Source organism: Aegilops tauschii, chromosome 3 (genome assembly GCF_002575655.3).
Source record: "Aegilops tauschii subsp. strangulata cultivar AL8/78 chromosome 3, Aet v6.0, whole genome shotgun sequence".
Lineage (NCBI taxonomy): Eukaryota > Viridiplantae > Streptophyta > Magnoliopsida > Poales > Poaceae > Aegilops > Aegilops tauschii.
The window spans coordinates 26,586,585-26,605,227 of NC_053037.3; the positions used below are offsets into that span (position 1 = coordinate 26,586,585).

General features: G+C 45.6%; 1 protein-coding gene and 1 pseudogene across 1 annotated transcript; both read right to left on the reverse strand.

The window, feature by feature from the left end:
• Window positions 1-2,803: 2,803 nt before the first annotated feature.
• On the reverse strand, window positions 2,804-4,115 carry LOC109753982 (uncharacterized). The gene is made up of 4 exons (XM_020312905.1): window positions 4,041-4,115; window positions 3,771-3,923; window positions 3,652-3,669; window positions 2,804-3,193 (listed from the first exon to the last, which is right to left on the reverse strand). The coding sequence occupies exons 1-4, from the start codon at window positions 4,113-4,115 to the stop codon at window positions 2,804-2,806; spliced, it is 636 nt and encodes a 211-aa protein (XP_020168494.1).
• A 9,127-nt stretch (window positions 4,116-13,242) lies between these two features.
• On the reverse strand, window positions 13,243-16,843 carry LOC109776241 (uncharacterized; annotated as a pseudogene).
• Between the last annotated feature and the right edge of the window lie 1,800 nt (window positions 16,844-18,643).

Consider the following 18,643-nt stretch of genomic DNA (forward strand, 5'->3'; position numbering starts at 1 on the left):
TCAGTATATCCATATCTATCCGCGTGGAAAACTTGTCCCCGATGAACAAGCTCAAGTGGTAAACCCAGTTTAAATGTTATTACTATTGTGGATGGACTAACCTTATTATGGTCTCGTACTTGTAATAATTTATAATCTCGAGCTACTGAATTATTGAGCTACATTATAAGCCCTTTATGCGACGTCGCGCAGACGTCCGACTGTGGCATGTCTTTGTTTCTTACTTTAAATATAAGCCCTTTATGTGATGTCGCTCAGACGTCCGACTGTGGCACGCACTGCCTTTATTTTCTATTATAAGCCCTTTTTGTGGTGTCGCCCCGACGCCCGACTGTGGCATTATTATTCTGCAGTTTCCTCTCGAGGAGTCATTCAGACACTCGTTTGGCACCAGTATTACTATTCTGCAGTTTCCCCTCGAGGAGTCATTCAGACACTCGTTTGGCACCAGCATTATTATTCTTGCAGTTTCCTCTCGAGGAGTCATTCAGACACTCGTTTGGCACCAGTATTACTATTCTGCAGTTTCCCCTCGAGGAGTCATTCAGACACTCGTTGGCACCAGCATTATTATTCTTGCAGTTTCCTCTCGAGGAGTCATTCAGACACTCGTTTGGCACCAGCATTATTATTCTTGCAGTTTCCTCTCGAGGAGTCATTCAGACACTCGTTTGGCACCAGCATTATTATTCTTGCAGTTTCCTCTCGAGGAGTCATTCGGACACTCGTTTGGCACCAGTATTACTATTCTGCAGTTTCCCCTCGAGGAGTCATTCAGACACTCGTTTGGCACCAGCATTATTATTCTTGCAGTTTCCTTTCGAGGAGTCATTCAGACACTCGTTTGGCACCAGCATTATTATTCTTGCAGTTTCCTCTCGAGGAGTCATTCAGACACTCGTTTGGCACCAGCATTATTATTCTTGCAGTTTCCTCTCGAGGAGTCATTCAGACACTCGCTTGGCACCCAGTATTTATTATCTCTATGTCTGAACGCACTGGTTAACTTGTTCATATGCCTCATGTTTACATTTGTTATATCTTATGTCCGAACTGTCTTGCGAGTACTTTCATAGTACTCACCTGGCTTGTTGATTTGGCCAGATGTTGACGAAGGTGATCTCTTGGATGAAGAGTTTGATAGCGCGTCCGACGCCTAGAGGAGTCCCAGTCAGTCCTGCGCGATCCCGGATATTGGTCACTTGTATTATATACGCTTCCGCCACCCGCAATAAGTCTCCTCGAGCCTCACTCCGACGCTCGAAGAGCCGTAGTCTTCAGGAGTCATATCACTCGCTTCGCAGTGATATTTCCACCACCGTTATTATCATGAGTTAGTAGTTATGCCACCCTATCCGCCGTCTGGTTTCATCGGCGTGCATGTAAAAAATTGTTGGGCAGTTTCCGCTCAACTTTGTATTATATTCAGTACTCCTGGTATTTTTCTTCTGTGACCATGATATTGTCTACCAGTGAGAAGGAATTCTTCCTTACTGGTCCGTAAAAGGGATTGGTCTCTCAATAATTATATTATTGAAAAACCGGTTGTGACATAGGCCGGCCGCCTCCCCCTTGCTCCTTTATATACGGGGCAGGGGGGCACCTCTAGACACAACAACTGATCCCTTGGATCTCTTAGCCGTGTGCGGTGCCCCCCTCCACCATAATCCACCTCGATAATATCGTAGCGGTGCTTAGGCGAAGCCCTGCGTCGGTAGAACATCATCATCGTCACCACGTCGTCGTGCTGACGAAACTCTCCCTCAAAGCTCGGCTGGATCGGAGTTCGAGGGACGTCATCGAGCTAAATGTGTGCTGAACTCGGAGGTGCCGTACGTTTGGTACTTGGATCGGTCGGATCGTGAAGACGTACGACTACATCAACCGCGTTGTGCTAGCGCTTCCGCTTTCGGTCTACGAGGGTACATGGACACACTCTCCCCTCTCTTTGCTATGCATCACCATGATCTTGCGTATGCGTAGGAATTTTTTTAAAATTACTACGTTCCCCAACATTAGGTGCCTTTGTCGAGCCCAAGCCACCTTAAAGCCTAAATGATAGTTTTAGGTGGCTTTGTCAAGCCCAAGCCACCCTAAGCCTAAATGGTGGCTTGGGTGGTTTTGTCGAGCTCGAGCCACCCTAAAGACTAAATGAGTGGTTGGTTTTGTCGAGCACGATCCACCCTAAAGACTAAATGAGTGGTCGGTTTTGTCGAGCCCGATCCACCCTAAAGACTAACTTAAAGGTTTAGGTGGTTGCATATTTTTTCTTTTTGGTATATGTGATCAACAATTTACCTTCTATAAGCATTTGCCCAATCTGGCCATGCCCAGTTGGTCTTGACCATTCACCATTTAGTCCAAAGAAGCAGATTAATAATTACAGATTCATAATAGCATAGCTCTTACTATAGAAAGCTAACAACATTACATAACTGGGGTAGTTTTGCAGCTAGTCATTACATACATTACATAACTTAACTGGAGGTAGTTTTGCAGATAATCATTACAATCATTACATAACTAGGGATTCCCAAAATATACAACCCCAAGGCCAGCTATATTGTTCCAAGGCCACATATTAGCTTAACATAACTGACGTGATGAACATCATTGTTCACTCATCAAGGATTGACTTGATCTTGGCAAGCTTGTCCTTGTTGCCATGACCAGCTTTCATAAGATCACCCACCAGAAACTCCAGCTTCTTCTTCTCCTCTATCAGCCAGTCCCTCTCTTTCTTCATCTCATCCCTCTCCTTCCTGGTGTTCCTAATGATCTCTCCCTGAGATCTATAAATGCACTACATCTCCTTGAGCTCCTGAGCCAGCTTCTCCATCTCCTTCATCTTGCCAAAGTCAGCACTCTCCTTCTCCTTGCTGATAGCTAGCTTCTCCATGTCCTTGTCCACATCCATCTGCTTCTGCTTGAACTCTTCATCACTCATGACCCTGTTGTTCTGATCTGCCCAATCAAACATCTTGGTGACATCCTCAACCAGCTGACTGTACTGATCCCCAAGTGTATCCAACTGCTTGTTCACCTTGTCCAACTCTTTCTTATACTTCTCATGGTCAATCATTCTACCATGGTTCTCCTCATGAAACATCTCCCATATCTTCACCAAACATCTTTGCAGAACAGAAGGCCATGGGGCATCAACCCACTGAGGAACTCCACAATCAATACCATCCTGCATCAAGTATTAGAAAATAAATATGCTAACTTGAACAAGAAAATAGATGAGATATCCAGTGATTCAGTCATACTTGCAGATACAGCAGACATTCAGTTCAAGCTAAGCTTATATGACAAGAGCAATACTACCATTAACTGAATTGAAAAATCACTGTCAAAAACATGTTTCATTTACTTAAATTACTGACAGAAACTGATGCTGGCAAAATCACTGTTAAAAACATGTTTCATCAACTGAACCTGGAACAAACTACATTAGTTCAGTCAGTATCACAATCCAAATAAATTGAATAGTGATAATCCCCTCAAATTACTGACAGAAATTGATGCTTGCTTGCATCTGCAACTCTACCACAGTACAAAATATGTTTCATTTACTTAATTTACTGACATAAATTAATGCTTCCATCTACAGACAGTACAAATCATGTTTCATTAAGTGAATTTACTGACATAATTTGATTCTTGCAACTACAGACAATCCAAATTAACTGAATTTACTGACAGCCAGCAATCCAAAACATCTGCAAACTAACTACCACCAACACAAACCCTAGTTGGATACCACTGACCTGAGGAACAACACATCCATAGAACCTCCTCCCAGTGTCCTTTCCTTCAAATGCAACATATTTCATGCATGGGGCCAAGTGCAGTCTACATGTGATGCTTGCATCTGCAGCTCTACCACAGAAGGATGCATCTATAGTGGTGCCAGGGTTCGCCTGCATTGTAGCACACTAGTGAACTGCAAAAAAAATAGCAACTGCTCCAAACATGGTCTCAAATCAAAGAACACTTGAACACTAACCCTAACCCTAGGTGCAAAGCAGATCTCTTACCCAGTGCTGCTCGAGATCCATGCCGACCAGCTCCTCCTCGTCGCTGCTCTCCTCTCCATCCTTCCAAGACGGCATCTTCTACGGCGGGGAGGGAACCGTGCCTCCGGCGGCGGCAACAGGGAACAGAGCAGAGGAGTGAGAGTGAGAGAGTGAGCGAGTGGAGTGGAGTGTGAGCGGCGGGGAGTGGGGGCTCTGTTTTGTACCGACAGCGCTAACGGCCGTCAAACCACTCGCCGTCTGGCCTCTCCCACGTGGCACCTGACGGGTGGGCTAGCCCTGTCAGAAATCGTGTTAACTGCGGCAAACCGGTCATTTGTTTTTATTGAGAAAATTTACAAGAAAAGTGGTGGATTTTTGGGACGCGCTAGAAATGTGGTGGCAAATTGATGCTTCAACTTCAAATGTGGTGGTTTTTTGCAATTCACTCCCTTGTCATGGGCTTGTAAACGATCGCTAGTGGGCTTTTACATTGGCCCTTTTTCCTTTCTTCATAAATCACGTTGAGTTAGGGGGGGCCAAATACTTCTGTACCTGAATCATATCGGTAATTATCTACGGCCTACTCCATGTTTGCTCGATCGATAGGGGGGGCAGACCACTGGGTGGCGGTGAAGCAGCAGGCCCGAGAGAGCGTGCAGGGGAGGAAGGAGTTCCTGGTGGAGGTGCTGATACTGGCGGTGCTCAGCCACCCTAACTTCGTCAGCCTGATCGGCTTCTGCGCGCAGGGGACAAGCGGCTGCTGTTGTACGAGTACATGCCCTTTGGCAGCCTGGAGAGTCATCTCTTTGGTAATACTTCTCAAAATTATTTAGACTTGCTAATAGAGCATTCGATTTTTAGCTTCTGCCAATCTGTACATTCTGTTCTTAGATTTATTTTCCCTCAATACCTTGTTTAGTACAAGGAAGGACCGATATTATTCCCCAGCCAGGGTCGTTGATTATTGTTTATTTTATCATAGTTCAGTGTTTTTCATCTGAAAATAGATTCAAATGTGTACAGAGTAAGGGTCGTTAAATTTTTATCTATAGTCCTTCATCACCATCATCGAGCCGCTGGAAGGTGGGAAGCAGAGAGGATGCGTCATAGGAGGATTCCATCAGATTAGTTAGAAATTAGAATGCCGCTCAACCTAGCATTAAGGTTGGTTGAGCCTGATGCACTAGCACATTGGATTAGTTGGAAATCAGAATGTACGATTAATTATTAGAAAACTATACATGCAGATTACTCATGTGTGTCTCGGTACCATGATTGCATAGGAAACACGTTAATTATGTAAGAGACGATAGGAGTAATGACATCATAGCTCGGGCGTCTTGGGAGGAAAGTGGCGTCGGTGGTGCTGAGCCAGAACAAGTTCACCGGCTCTCCTTCTACCTGCTGGAGCATATGGACGTGTCACGGAACCCCTTTGTCGGGCCGTTCCTATTGGCGCTACTGTCTGTCCAGTACCTGAGCATAGCCGGCAACAGGTTCACCCAGGCGCTATCCGACAAGGGGTCCTGCTGGGACAACCTCCGGCTTGTCGACCTGATGGGGAGCATACCCCCCACCCCCCACTATCGCCATCCTATCCAACCAGCCGCCAAGCATCTACTACTGCTCCCAGTGGATATGTAACCCATCTGACTCCCTTCGCTTCCTGTTCTTCCCTTGATATTATCAATTTGTGTGCAAATGCTCTTTTTCAGTAACTTAGTTACGGACTCTAATTTTATTCTTGTTTCATGTAGGCACTTATATATGAATAGCGTGCATACATCTGCACAACTGCATAACAGTCACAAATGATTGTTTTGTGAATCTGCAGAGAATCTAATTATCCATGTACGGCAATAGCCAGATTAATTTGTTTACCCAAAATTATCAAGGTGAATTCCCTGTTCTCGTTTTCGCAAGTCGATGATGCATGCCAAATATCCTACCACTTTACATTCGCTCTCTTTAAATCATTCATCTATTTGATCAGGAATCATCTTGCTATGATCAATAAAGACGGAAAAACAGTGCACACAATAGACGAGTGGCCGAGTACAATGAGCTTCTTTTATAGTCATGGATTATTCATGTGTTAAACAAGTTCTGCTCATCGATTAGTTATTATCAAACCTGTGGATTATGTTTTTACTATAATTTATGATTTAATTTGTACCTTGCAAACTCGGCAAGTAAAAATATCACTTATTTAAGAGCCGAGAGAGTGTTGTTAAAATGTGTCTGATTACCTTTTAAATGTTTTACAAGATTCAGCGATATATGAGTATACTTCCATGTCTACTTGATTTCTATACAGAATATGGGACCAGATGTAGTGAAATGTTTGCATACCATGTCTGGATTCAACAAGCTATTTACTGATGGCTGATTTTTAAGGATGTCTTATGAAGTTGTGATTCTGCGAGGAAAAGCTCGTGAGTGGAATTATTCAGTATGGTGCTTGTGATGTTTCCTTCATAGCTCTTTTACAATCAGCCATTCCTCTATTATTATTCGTAAATGGTCCTCTAAATCCTACACAATAGATTTTTTGTTGCATTCATCCGTGTGTTACAATCTATTTCTTTCATATTTTTTCAGCGGTTCCATTATATATATTCACTTTGGAAGGCAAAAATTATATGTTGGTGGTTGCCCGAGAAATCAAAAAGGCTAAATCTTGAGTTGTATGGAGCATGGTCATTTGCTTGAAGTTTCCAATGGACTGTATATACCATTGAATGAGAGGAATTATTCCATGAGTGTGGACAAATTGAGCTGATCGATTGATTGAGAAAATATTGTATGGATGTTCTCAGATCTCCTTGCTCCACTACTCCTTGGATTATTACCTTTGTCCATATATTTTGGTTTATCTGAGCTGAAGGTAACCTTCTTAAACTATCCATAAAAATAGTTCAAATTGTTAATTAATTGTTTGCTTAATTGTGTTGTCTATCTATTGTTTTGCACATAGAAGATATAACCTGCAAATCTGCACATGCTTTTGCCAATGTATCCATCCTGATATTTCTTATAATGTGGAAGTTATCAGAGCCCTTTTTTAAGCATCCACTTTGAGTTCACCGGTGGCAGATAGCTTGTACAATACTGAATTTTCAAGGTAACAAAATCGGTTATGCGTTGCAGCAAAATCGAATGTGGTAGAGAAAATATTCAGGCTTCGTAGCGAAACAATGCCTCTGTTAGGATAGTACACCCAGATCCCCGATGCATTTGGTTTATTATGATGTATTGATACTGAAGTTTGTACCATATCCTGAATTATGATTTCAGCAGTGATAATATACTCTAGATAAAAGGATGGACACATAAGCTTGGGACATGATTGTGGCCGCTGTACTTCAAGAAGGTGCGGAGCTACGGTGAGCAGCAGGTTGCATCGTCATGGTGGTCGCCCTCGACCACGATGGTGTGCACACCTTGGCACCAGGAATTGGCTTGGGACGCCGTGGAGGGAAAGAGAAGGGGGGCGGGCAATGTTGTCAAAGGGGGCGGGGGCGGGGGGGGGGGGGGGGGAGATGACTGTGAGAGTAAGGTGTGGGCTGAATGTCGTGGTGTAGAGGGGGGGGGTGCTGTAAGAAGCCGCGGCGGGGATAGCAAGCCGGGAGATGAGATGTGAGTGTTAGCACTATGTCATGTGGTGAGAGAGTAAGATGGTGAGTTGCATTTTTAAGATAAGAATAAAAGGTGTTTACTTTTTTTTGGAAAAAACGATTGTTTGCTATGAGAGAAATGTCACATACTTCTTTATAGAGTAAAAAATATCACAAACCCTAACAAGTTATTTCTTGAGAATAATTACTAACAAGTGATTTACATATGAGTCTACGTGTTACTAAAATTGGGATGCGACTCACCCTACTAAAAGCGGTCACCTGCTTGCATGTAGCAGCTGACCAAATAAATATATACTCCCTCCATCCCAAAATTCTTGTCTTAGATTTGTCTAGATATGGATGTATCAAGAATTTTGGGATGGAGGGAGTATTATATATGAGCTTTTTTAAGATATGTATATGTTCACTTTTGTACATCAGAGATAAAAGTCAATGGATGCGGATGATGCTACTGTTGATCGACAAAGTCACTGACGTAATTATGATTGACCAGACTGAAAACTCATCAAACTTTACAACATCAGAAGAGATGTATACAAATTATGGTTCTTCTTTGTATATAAACTACACACAATAATACAAAAGGTGTATTTCTCTCTCTCTCTCTCTCTCTCTCTCTATATATATATATATATATATATATATATATATTCTTTTTTGTAGATTACGATAGCGATGGAGATGAATTATGTCGAAGTTCAAATGAATCCATCAAGAAGGGTCCCAACGACGTCGTTGGAAGGGGTAAAAAAGTCACCAAGTCTTATACAACAATACAAAAAGTCATCAGAAAAAAAGAAGTTAAAAGGCCCGTAGCAACGCACGTGCATACATTGAATCCAGAAATCCCGGATCCCACTTATTTTTATTGATCTGATTCTGAAGCCCACCTCTTTCTTGCGGCGGAGAGGCGCCATACTTAACGCAGGTGATGGCAAAGTATCTCAAGTTTGCATGCCAATGATATTTATCGGACTCAAAAGACGATGCATCCAATCAAATTGGGCATCGCTTCTACATGGCATTCGGTGTAACCTACCAAATATCTCCCAGTCATAAATGGTTATTATTTTTAAGTATGGCACCCAAATAATTCATCCATGACATGTCTTGAAATTAATTTATTCTACTGATTATTCAGAACATGAGTGTTAGATTTTGTAGTCCAAAAAGATGATAATGAAGTTGAGAGAAGAGTGTATGCCTAGGATCTATGAACATGATGTGTGACAAGAGATGGTATGACTTCTTCAGAGAACCGTCTTGATCCTTCATTTTTCTTCATATATGGCCAACCATTGATTATTGTGGTGCGGAAGGTCGTGAGCGCTAGAGATTGTGGCACTATTTAGAGGGTTGGGCGGCAAGTCAGGTAGAGGGAGGTAGTGCGTGACAACATTTGCTGACTGTTGATGGTGGTGGCAAGTGGTTTCGTATGTAGAGGTGGGCGGGTCAATAGACTGGACAGAGAAAAAGGTATGCAGAGGGAAGAAGAAGAGTAGTAGCAGCAGCGGGTGTTGGCGGCGGAGGAGAGGCAAGGGGTTAGCGGTCTCGAGTGCGGGGTGAGGGAGGTCGTGGGCACCAAAATGCGGCTACGGGAGGAAGACGAAGAATTAGAGGCGGGTCATCGTTGGATGAGAAGGGGCAGGGGATTAACGGATTTGAAGGCGGGGTACAGGATATCTCAGGTGGCGGAGATGGTGGTGGTGTTTAGAGGGATAGCCGACACATCATGTTACAGCATTTCGTTTGCACCATCCATCTCGAACAATCACGGAAAATGGAAGAAATTGGTGGAACTATGTTAGAAAGATCTATTTGGGTGAAGAGATGAGGAATAATGTGAAGGAAATATGCCCTGGAGGCAATAATAAAGTTATTATTTATTTCCTTATTTCATGATAAATGTTTATTATTCATGCTAGAATTGTATTAACCGAAAACATAATACATGTGTGAATACATAGACAAACATAGTGTCACTAGTATGCCTCTACTTGACTAGCTCGTTGATCAAAGATGGTTATGTTTCCTAGCCATAGACATGGGTTGTCATTTGATTAACGGGATCACATCATTAGGAAAATGATGTGATTGACTTGACCCATTCCGTTAGCTTAGCACACGATCGTTTAGTATGTAGCTATTGCTTTCTTCATGACTTATACATGTTCCTATGACTATGAGATTATGCAACTCCCGTTTACCGGAGGAACACTTTGTGTGCTACCAAACGTCACAACGTAACTGGGTGATTATAAAGGAGCATTTCAGGTGTCTCCAAAGGTACTTGTTGGGTTGGCGTATTTCGATATTAGGATTTGTCACTCCGATTGTCGGAGAGGTATCTCTGGGCCCTCTCGGTAATGCACATCACTTAAGCCTTGCAAGCATTGCAACTAATAAGTTGGTTGCGGGATGATGTATTACAGTACGAGTAAAGAGACTTGCCGGTAACGAGATTGAACTAGGTATTGAGATACCGACGATCGAATCTCGGGCAAGTAACATACCGATGACAAAGGGAACAACGTATGTTGTTATGCGGTCTGACCGATAAAGATCTTCGTATAATATGTAGGAGCCAATATGGGCATCCAGGTCCCGCTATTGGTTATTGACCAGAGAGGTGTCTCGGTCATGTCTACATAGTTCTCGAACCCGTAGGGTCCGCACGCTTAACGTTCGTTGACGATATAGTATTATATGAGTTATGTATGTTGGTGACCGAATGTTGTTCGGAGTCCCGGATGAGATCACGGACATGACGAGGAACTCCGGAATGGTCCGGAGATAAAGTTTGATATATGGGATAATAGTGTTTGGTCTCCGGAAGGGTTCCGGAATTCACCAGAAGGGGTTCCGGATGTTTCCCGAAATGTTTGGGTACGAGAACACGTTATTTGGGCCAAAGGGGAAAGCCCACGAGGCTTTTGGAAAGTGCAAAAGGCAGTTTTGCGGAGACCAGAGGCTAGACGCCAGGAACCCTGGCGTCTTGGGGGTAGACGCCGGGAACCCTGGCGTCTAGCCCTGGAGTCCGAGAAGGACTCTTGCCTTTCGGGCAAAACCGACTTTGAGGAGGCTTTTACTCCAAGTTTCGACCCCAGGGCTCAACATATAAATAGAGGGGTAGGGCTAGCACCCAAGACACATTAAGAAACACCAAGTCGTGTGCCGGCAACACGGTCCCCTCTAGTTTATCCTCCGTCATAGTCTCCATAGTGCTTAGGCGAAGCCCGGCGGAGATTGTTCTTCACCAACACCGTCACCACGCCGTCGTGCTGCCGAAACTCATCTACTACTTCGCCCGTCTTGCTGGATCGAGAAGGCGAGGACGTCATCGAGCTGAATGTGTGCAGAACTCGGAGGTGCCGTGCGTTCGGTACTTGGATCGGTCGGATCGTGAAGACGTACGACTACATCAACCGCGTTGATAAACGCTTCCGCTTAGCGATCTTCAAGGGTATGAAGATACACTCCCCCTCTCGTTGCTATGCATCACCATGATCTTGCGTGTGCGTAGGAATTTTTTTGAAATTACTATGTTCCCCAACATAATGTAGTTCATGACAGTCATTTTCATCGTCTACATATTGTCAGCTTTGTCGGCACAGGAACACATAGAGTGAGGGGTGCGTGGGGTGAAAGAGTGAGAGGGCTGGTTGTGGTGAGAGAGTGGCTGAGGTCAGAATAAGGCTAGGCAGGTAAGCTAAAAAAACTGGATAGACAACATTCTTGATTGTGAGATAATTTCTTAAGTGTAACATATTTTTAGTTAGATAATCGCTCTATATGCATACATCGTCAAATTGTTTTTTAATCAATTTACATTGCAAGTGAAGTGGACTTCAATTATTACACAATTATGCCCACGCTATCTTTTCTCTACATGTGAAATTTAACTTGCGTTATGTTTATATAACTTCAGCAAAATATTTCAAAAGCCCGTGGCAACGCACGGGCATTATACTAGTCTACTAAAGAAAGGACTGCGGGTTGAGTACCTAAAATAGCAGGGACCTTTTTTAAAAAATGTCACGACGGTGAACCCGACAAACTCAATCTGTGATTTATTATTACTAGCAAAAGAGCCCGTGCGTTGCAAGAGGAGAGAAAACATAACACATGCTCTTAACTCAACAACCATCACTCAAGACCACAATAGGTCAATGTCCTTTATTTTTGCGAGGCATCATATTTGTGTTGCCGCTTATCCTCCTTCTCACCCTCGCCGGCGATGGCCTAGGTGTTCACACAAAACAACAAAAAAAGGTGTGTTAAATATGGTTAATCCTAAGGCGTCTCTCTCTCCCTCTCTCCTCCCTCTCTCTCTCTCTCTCTCTCTCTCTCTCTCTCGCTTTCTCTCACTCTCGCGATGAGAAATCTGTTGTTTTCCCATGCGACATTTTTCAGAGGTATGCATGTGTAATTATCGATGTTTTCTTTTCCGTATATGGTTATAGTGGGTGTTTATTTGCAATCCGGATCGCCGCCGGTATAAAAAAACGAATTATAAGTTAGCTTCCATGTAAAATTAACATCATATTTAGATTCCACACATTTTTCTAATAAAATTTCATATATAATATGTTAATGTTAAAATCGAAGTTACGGTTTAAAAGATACAGATAATTTAGAAAATCATTTGGTTTGACTCAAATATATTTCAAAATAATATTTAAAAATACTTAACAGGTAAAAATAATCTCATATTCATATTTCTACATATTTTTCTAATCAATTTCATATATAACATGTTCAAATCGGAGTTACGGTTTAAAAGATATGAATGATTTTAAAAAGCATTTGTTTGACTTAAATATGATCCGCGGATGAATTACCTAAAACATCAGGGGGTGTTTCGAAAAATGTAAAATAACGGTTCGGGTGTGACTTAAATCCGGACGGCGGGTTGATTTCAAGAAAAGAAAGGGACTTTTCAGAAAAATGCCATGACGGACGAAAGAAACCCGATTTGCTTTATTATTATATATAGATATTATAGGTAAAGATTAGGGAAAGAATAGAAGCGGAACCACAAAGAAGACCCGAGAGGTATGTCTATATATTCGTCTCCAACCCATACAACTCCGCCCACAGCCCTAGTCAATGCTAATTCTTCTTCAGTAGCTAGTGCCACCCGCTAGATCTTACTGTTATATATGATCATTGTAATAGAGAGTAATCAGGTAGCTAGCTCATGAAACTGGCTAGGATAACTAGATCCCCATGCCCGTCTCGGGATGGGATCCACCCCTGACGCAGTTATAAATGATGCTAACATCCTTATGAATTAATAAAGGAGATGATCGTCAAGAAAAAAGACCGCATCATGTTCATACATTAACCACAGCCAGAACTATCATTCAAGATACGATGCACCGAAAGAGCAGGTGACTAACCACTGCCAGAACTATCATTCAAGATACGATGCACCGAAAGAGCAGGTGACTATGGTAATATACTGTTTAGTTCAGCAGCAAGCTGCAGCCAACTTACTCACCCAAAAACCTGGCTACAACATGTACATGATTCCGGAGAGTGGTTTCAGGACAGGACAAAAGAGCAGGACGAAAGCAGCCCTAAGCTAGCATCTCCTGCAAGATCTTCCATGGCATCCAGCAAAGTGACAACATACCAACAGACATCAGCATGCAGCCGCCCAAGTACCGCCAGCCGTTCAAAGCCACATCCCCCCAAAAGTTATTGTGCTTGAAAATATGTTGCTGCTGCTTGTGAGTCCTTTTCTTAGCATGGTTTCGCTTCTTGCTGTGGCGAACCTTCTCAGCATTAGAGCCAAACGACTGGTGGCCCTTCTTCGTATAGCCTGACTTCTCATATTGTTCAAATATTCCTACTCCTTGGTACCTTTCTTCAGGAGTCATTGATGGTAGCATACTTTGCAGAAGACTGCAAAGAGGGGAAGATATAGAAAGATGGACAAATAATTATTTTTGGTGATAAAGAAGACACATGTGTATGGTTTTCACTTACTTGTCTAAAATTGGAAGGGCCACAATGATTTTGCTCCTCAGGGTATCATCACTTGCTTGCTCATTAAATGACTCGGTTAGCAGCATATCAAAACCCTCAAATGCTCTAGGAAACATAGACATTATAGTCAGAATATAATTGGAGTAAACAAGTGCATGAACAAGTTTCTACGTTTATATACCGTAAGAGATGTTGCATATTATTGGAGGCTTCATCAGTGCATGTAGCATATTTCAGTAGCTGCATCAAGATGTTATAGGATTCAGAAAAAATTGAGATATCATAATTTGAAACCAAGAGCATAATAGAGGAATATAAATTTGCTACAATTGTGTGCGTAGTTCAAAGAGATGATAAATAATTTGAAGCTTGTGGGAGCAAACATAAATATACGTTTAAGGCGTACATCTATGAGTCACCAGAACAGAACTTACCGCATGAATATGTACACACAAAGAGGATACTGGGCAACACTCCGTAAGCAGTGCTTTGGATTCCTTATAAGTTGGCAAGTCACAATCTAAGAAAAGATCTGCAAAGCACCACATAGATGTGAATCTTCTAGTCATGACAGTCACAACTTTGTAAGAACGTATATGTGCAGCAGCAGAAAATAATGCTTCGAGGGCAGTACTTGCTTAACATTTCTATCGGACACAAATGAAGGGGGAAATCAAAAGATATTCAAAGATATTATACTTGACCCGATCAGAGTGATATTGCATATTAAACTAACACATTTGCATATTGCCACAAGGAAAATCATTTAAGATCAAGACCCTAAACATCCACTTGGTTGAAGTTGGCAAACATTCACTTGCACATGTGATATATTAGAACAGAAGTCAGTATAAAAGGCTAAATATATCAAGAGCGGACAAATACCAAGTTCCCTGAACCATTCTCGAGTCTGCTGCACTTGCATAACAAACTGCGCCAAACTCATCGTGGCAATAGTCATGCAACATCAACATCAGAATTCAACAAGATGTCGTGCAAATAAAAATAGAGAACTGGAACAAGTAATGGTAGCACAACAATACATGAATTACCTCTTAAAGTGCATTTCCATGGGATCATACATTTCTGTCCCTGAATAATTGGACAAATAAATAGTTACATACACAAGATTGGGGAGAACTGCAATTAACTTCTCAAGGGAGCAATTTTAATGGAAGAAGGCATCAACCTTAGTGCCCCCAGAACCATAGGATCGTAATCTAATCATGAAGACAAGATGAACGCTTTTGAGATAAAGCCCTGGGGCTACAGAAGTTGCTAGCATAGCCACAGTCACAGCAGTGAGCTATGCATTGGTACCAGAGAGCGACACAGCACAACAGTCAAGGCCATACACAGTGGTAAAATGGGCTTTGGGATGTGCAGAAGTTGGTCGACCAGAAACGGCATGAAGGACTGACAACATAATGATGAAAGGACACTGGATCTAGCCGACTGCTGTAACACACGAGGCTTGGATGACAACGTGGTGGCATTTTCATGAGAGATAAGGCACTGTCCAGTTTGCACAAGAGCTACTTGTGCTTCGGTATTGTGTAGTGCAAACGACACTTGAGGATAAACTTGTCTCTCATTTGATACTTTATTAATTAATTTTATTCCAGGAATGGATTTGAATTGGCATCAACAATTCCTTTCTGCTTATAGAAGGAATGGGATGAGGTGGTTTATACGGCCTCAATTATCATAACATTATGCTAATAGAACAAGTTAATTCGCCCTTCTGACGACAACAGCTGTATCACCTTGCATACTTTTAGCATGCAGTATGTCTACCTATATGACTGAGATCTTTATAGATAAGGGGTCCATACTGGCAGAACATTTTGTGTGTGCCGTCAGCTGCCTCATGCCAGTTTCTATCGCGTAAACATGTATGATGAGGGTTAACAAACAGCTAAAAAGTCCAACGGCAATAGCGTCAATACACGGTACTGAAATGTACATTCATAACAAACAGAAAACCAAGAATCCAAGTGATAGCGTGGTATATTTCTAATGTTAACGAACAGCTAAACTAATTAATCCGAAGAGCCCAGATAGTGTCAAAACAGAGACATTCTCATGAGCACTTACAAGTTACGTATATGACTAGCCTACTAGCATACAGACCAAGAATTCAAAGATAGCATTGCTGGTTAAATCACATGGGGAGAAAGAAGGAAGAAGCACCTGGGGGAATGTTGAGGTACTTGGGGAAGACGCATGAGAAGCAGAGTGTAGTGACGAGTTGTTGGTTCGGTTTGACAGAAAACTTTGCCAGTGCCTTGAGAGCTGCATGTTTCATGTCAATAGTGATGGCCCAGGCTGTGTCGTCTTCATCATTCACCTTGGCCATCATGTAAAGCAAATTGTCATTGAGCATGCTCAGAATCGGGCCTTGGAACATCAGGTTCTTCAACTGCAGTTGTTGAGTCTCATCATCCCACAGCTGAGGCAATTTAGCAGAAAAGCTTTTGTCAACCGAGATTTTGGCAACATCAACCGTGTAGCGCTCGCACCAATTTCCCTCAGAGACCTTCATATTCCACATTGTGGCTTTCCAACCTGAACCTCTGGTCATGGCATCAGGGTCATCGTATTTGATGTGGACAAATTTGATGAGATCGTCGCAGCAGGCAACATTGTAAAAATACTCAGGGCACAGTAATTGTCCTCCGGTTTGGTTGGCTCGGGCAAGCCAACGGTTGTCACGGGTAATGGGATTATTCTGATGACAGGATGCCTGCCAAACAGGTGGTCAAGAAGGAGAATTCCATAGCAGGTATCAACCCAGCCCAGCGCGCTTGCTCCAACCCTGATCTGCTTGAACAAGGCATGTCGACAACACAATGGCTTGTCAGCAGGGTCTGATAGGCAGGCCTTCCTGGTCGTCCATGCCTGTGTTTCAGACGAGAAGACATAGGCATCAAACCGACAAAAATCGTCTCGGATAGTCCACTTGACGTCGAGGAAGGCCACGGCATAGTGCTCGCCGTCGACGTCGCCACGGGGCAAGAGGCCAAACTACTGCCCGCCGAAGTAGGGATGGTTGGGGTTTGGGAGCAGCCGCAGGGACTGCTTCCCGGCTGTGTAGACGAAGAAGCGGGCGGGGCCCCAGAACTTGAGGCTGAAGAGAACGAAGGCGTCCTCGGTGCAGATGAGCCAGGCGTGGTACTGGTGCTTCATGCCGGCGCTGAAGGAGGAAGGTGGTGGCGCGACTCGGAGTCGGACTACGGGTGGGGTGGGGGATTGGCAGCAGCGAGTCGGCGGGGAAGAAGAGGCAGGGGCGGATCGCCGGCGCCGGAGGAGGAAGGTGGTGGCGCGACTCGGAGTCGGACTACGGGTGGGGTGGGGGGATTGGCAGCAGCGAGTCGGCGGGGAAGAAGAGGCAGGGGCGGATCGCCGGCGCCGGAGGAGGAAGGTGGTGGCGCGACTCAGAGTCGGACTACGGGCAGGGTGGGCGGATTGGCAGCAGCGAGTCGGCGGGGAAGAAGAGGCAGGGGCGGATCGCCGGCGCCGGAGGAGGAAGGTGGTGGCGCGACTCGGAGTCGGACTACGGGTGGGGTGGGGGGATTGGCAGCAGCGAGTGGGCGGGGAAGAAAAGGCAGGGGCGGATCGCCGGCGCCGGAGGAGGAAGGTGGTGGCGCGACTCGGAGTCGGACTACGGGTGGGGTGGGGGGATTGGCAGCAGCGAGTCGGCGGGGAAGAAGAGGCAGGGGTGGATCGCCGGCGCCGGAGGAGGAAGGTGGTGGCGCGACTCGGAGTCGGACTACGGGTGGGGTGGGGGGATTGGCAGCAGCGAGTCGGCGGGGAAGAAGAGGCAGGGGCGGATCGCCGGCGCCGGAGGAGGAAGGTGGTGGCGCGACTCGGAGTCGGACTACGGGTGGGGTGGGGGGATTGGCAGCAGCGAGTCGGCGGGGAAGAAGAGGCAGGGGCGGATCGCCGGCGCCGGAGGAGGAAGGTGGTGGCGCGACTCGGAGTAGGACTACGGGTGGGGTGGGGGGATTGGCAGCAGCGAGTCGGCGGGGAATAAGAGGCAGGGGCGGATGGCCGGCGCCGGACGAGGAAGGTGGTGGCGCTACTCGGAGTCGGACTACGGGTGGGGTGGGGGGATTGGCAGCAGCGAGTCGGCGGGGAAGAAGAGGCAGGGGCGGATCGCCGGCGCCGGAGGAGGAAGGTGGTGGCGCGACTTGTAGTCGGACTACGGGTGGGGTGGGGGGTTTGGCTGCAGCGAGTCGGCGGGGAAGAAGAGGCAGGGCGGATCGCCTGCGCCGGAGGAGGAAGGTGGTGGCGCGACTCGGAGTCGGACTACGGGTGGGGCGGGGGGATTGGCAGCAGCGAGTCGGCGGGGAAGAAGAGCCAGGGGCGGATCGCCGGCGCCGGAGGAGGAAGGTGGTGGCGCGACTCGGAGTCGGACTACGGGTGGGGTGGGGGATTGGCAGCAGCGAGTCGGTGGGGAAGAAGAGGCAGGGGCGGATCGCCGGCGCCGGAGGAGGAAGATGGTGGCGCGACTCGGAGTCGGACTACGGGTGGGGTGGGGGGATTGGCAGCATCGAGTCGGCGGGGAAGAAGAGGCAGGGGCGGATCGCCGGCGCCGGAGGAGGAAGGTGGTGGCGCGACTCGGAGTCGGACTACGGGTGGGGTGGGGGGATTGGCAGCATCGAGTCGGCGGGGAAGAAGAGGCAGGGGCGGATCGCCGGCGCCGGAGGAGGAAGGTGGTGGCGCGACTCGGAGTCGGACTACGGGTGGGGTGGGGGGATTGGCAGCAGCGAGTCGGCGGGGAAGAAGAGGCAGGGGCGGATCGCCGGCGCCGGACGAGGAAGGTGGTGGCGCTACTCGGAGCCGGACTACGGGTGGGGTGGGGGGATTGGCAGCAGCGAGTCGGCGGGGAAGAAGAGGCAGGGGCGGATCGCCGGCGCCGGAGGAGGAAGGTGGTGGCGCGACTCGGAGCCGGACTATGGGTGGGGTGGGGGGATTGGCAGCAGC